At 46.1% G+C, this 1107-nt stretch overlaps 1 protein-coding gene across 1 annotated transcript in view; it reads left to right on the forward strand.

The window, feature by feature from the left end:
- Positions 1-301: 301 nt before the first annotated feature.
- myo1eb (myosin IEb) overlaps positions 302-1107 on the forward strand; it is a 15173-nt gene continuing 14367 nt past the window's right edge. Inside the window, exon 1 of the mRNA XM_005935881.3 lies at positions 302-584. Within this exon, the coding sequence (XP_005935943.1) occupies positions 582-584 (3 nt within the window). The 5' untranslated portion in view covers positions 302-581. The remainder of the gene's footprint in view (positions 585-1107) is intronic.

Raw genomic sequence — 1107 nt, forward strand, 5'->3', positions numbered from 1 at the left:
GGTTTGAGAGTAACGAAATTTCTATTCTCTGTATGTCCTGTACATGTGGCAGAATTGACAAATAAAGTTGACTTGACTTGACTTGACAGTGTCTCCTCCGCTAAAGGAAACGCTGAAGCTCCTTCCCTCAGTGTTCGGAGACCTGGAGCAGGTTTGAACCCAAGACCCTCCTGCTATGAGGCAATAGAGCTCACCGCTGCCCCACATGGTCACACGTTAGTCACCTTAAAAAACACAAAACACGAATAACACTGGTCGCTGTGCAGTTCTCCTTCTGGTCTCTAGGGGCAGCGAAGCCCCGCGGCTCTGTCTTCAGACTGCATTACCCAGAATTCCAGAGGCGGAGCCTACCTGCCCACACCTGCAGAGAGTTGAGACACTGAAGACTGAAGGGAGAAAAAAGACACGAGAGTAAAATGCTGATTAAAGCAGCAGAACCGCAGTGAAGCGAGCTGAACCGGACCGAGTAGGTCTGATCCGGACTTACCTGACCCAGGACCGGGCCCAGCTCACCTGGATCCACCTGAGACCCACCGAAGGTTTCTTAACTTTTCTCTGAAGCAGGAAGTGAAGCAGCAGACATGGTGAGTTCACAGACTTCACTACAAAACCCGCAAAATCGGACCGGGACCTTAGACTGGTCCCGGTTCTGGTTCTGCAGGTTTCGCTGTGAGGAAGAACGTTCTGATCAAATCTGTGCAGCTGGGAGGAAAGGGCAAACAGACACTTCCTGAAGTTCAATGAAAACAACAAAATAAACAAAAACAATCAATAAAAAATTCTGTAAACAAAAGAAAAACATTCGAGGAAAAAGATCAACACAGAAATCTGATTTCAGAGACAGAAAACATTTAAATTAATGTTGTTAGATGACTGTGGAAATGAACAGAAACAAAGACGCTTACATAACAATTAAACGCTAAAATAAAAACACAGGAAACGGTCAAATGTCTCTGTGGGGTTACCATGGAAACGGCTCAGCTCACATTTATTTGATGATAAAGTTTATTCACTCTCCCGACGTCATGTCCCGACCAATCAGACAGCAGACACTCACTCTCTCTCTCTCTCTCTCTCTCTCTCTCTCTCTCTCTCTCTCTCTCTCTC

This window comes from Haplochromis burtoni, unplaced genomic scaffold (assembly GCF_018398535.1).
Source record: "Haplochromis burtoni strain Fernald_Lab_line unplaced genomic scaffold, NCSU_Asbu1 Contig_190, whole genome shotgun sequence".
Classification (NCBI taxonomy): Eukaryota; Metazoa; Chordata; class Actinopteri; order Cichliformes; family Cichlidae; genus Haplochromis; species Haplochromis burtoni.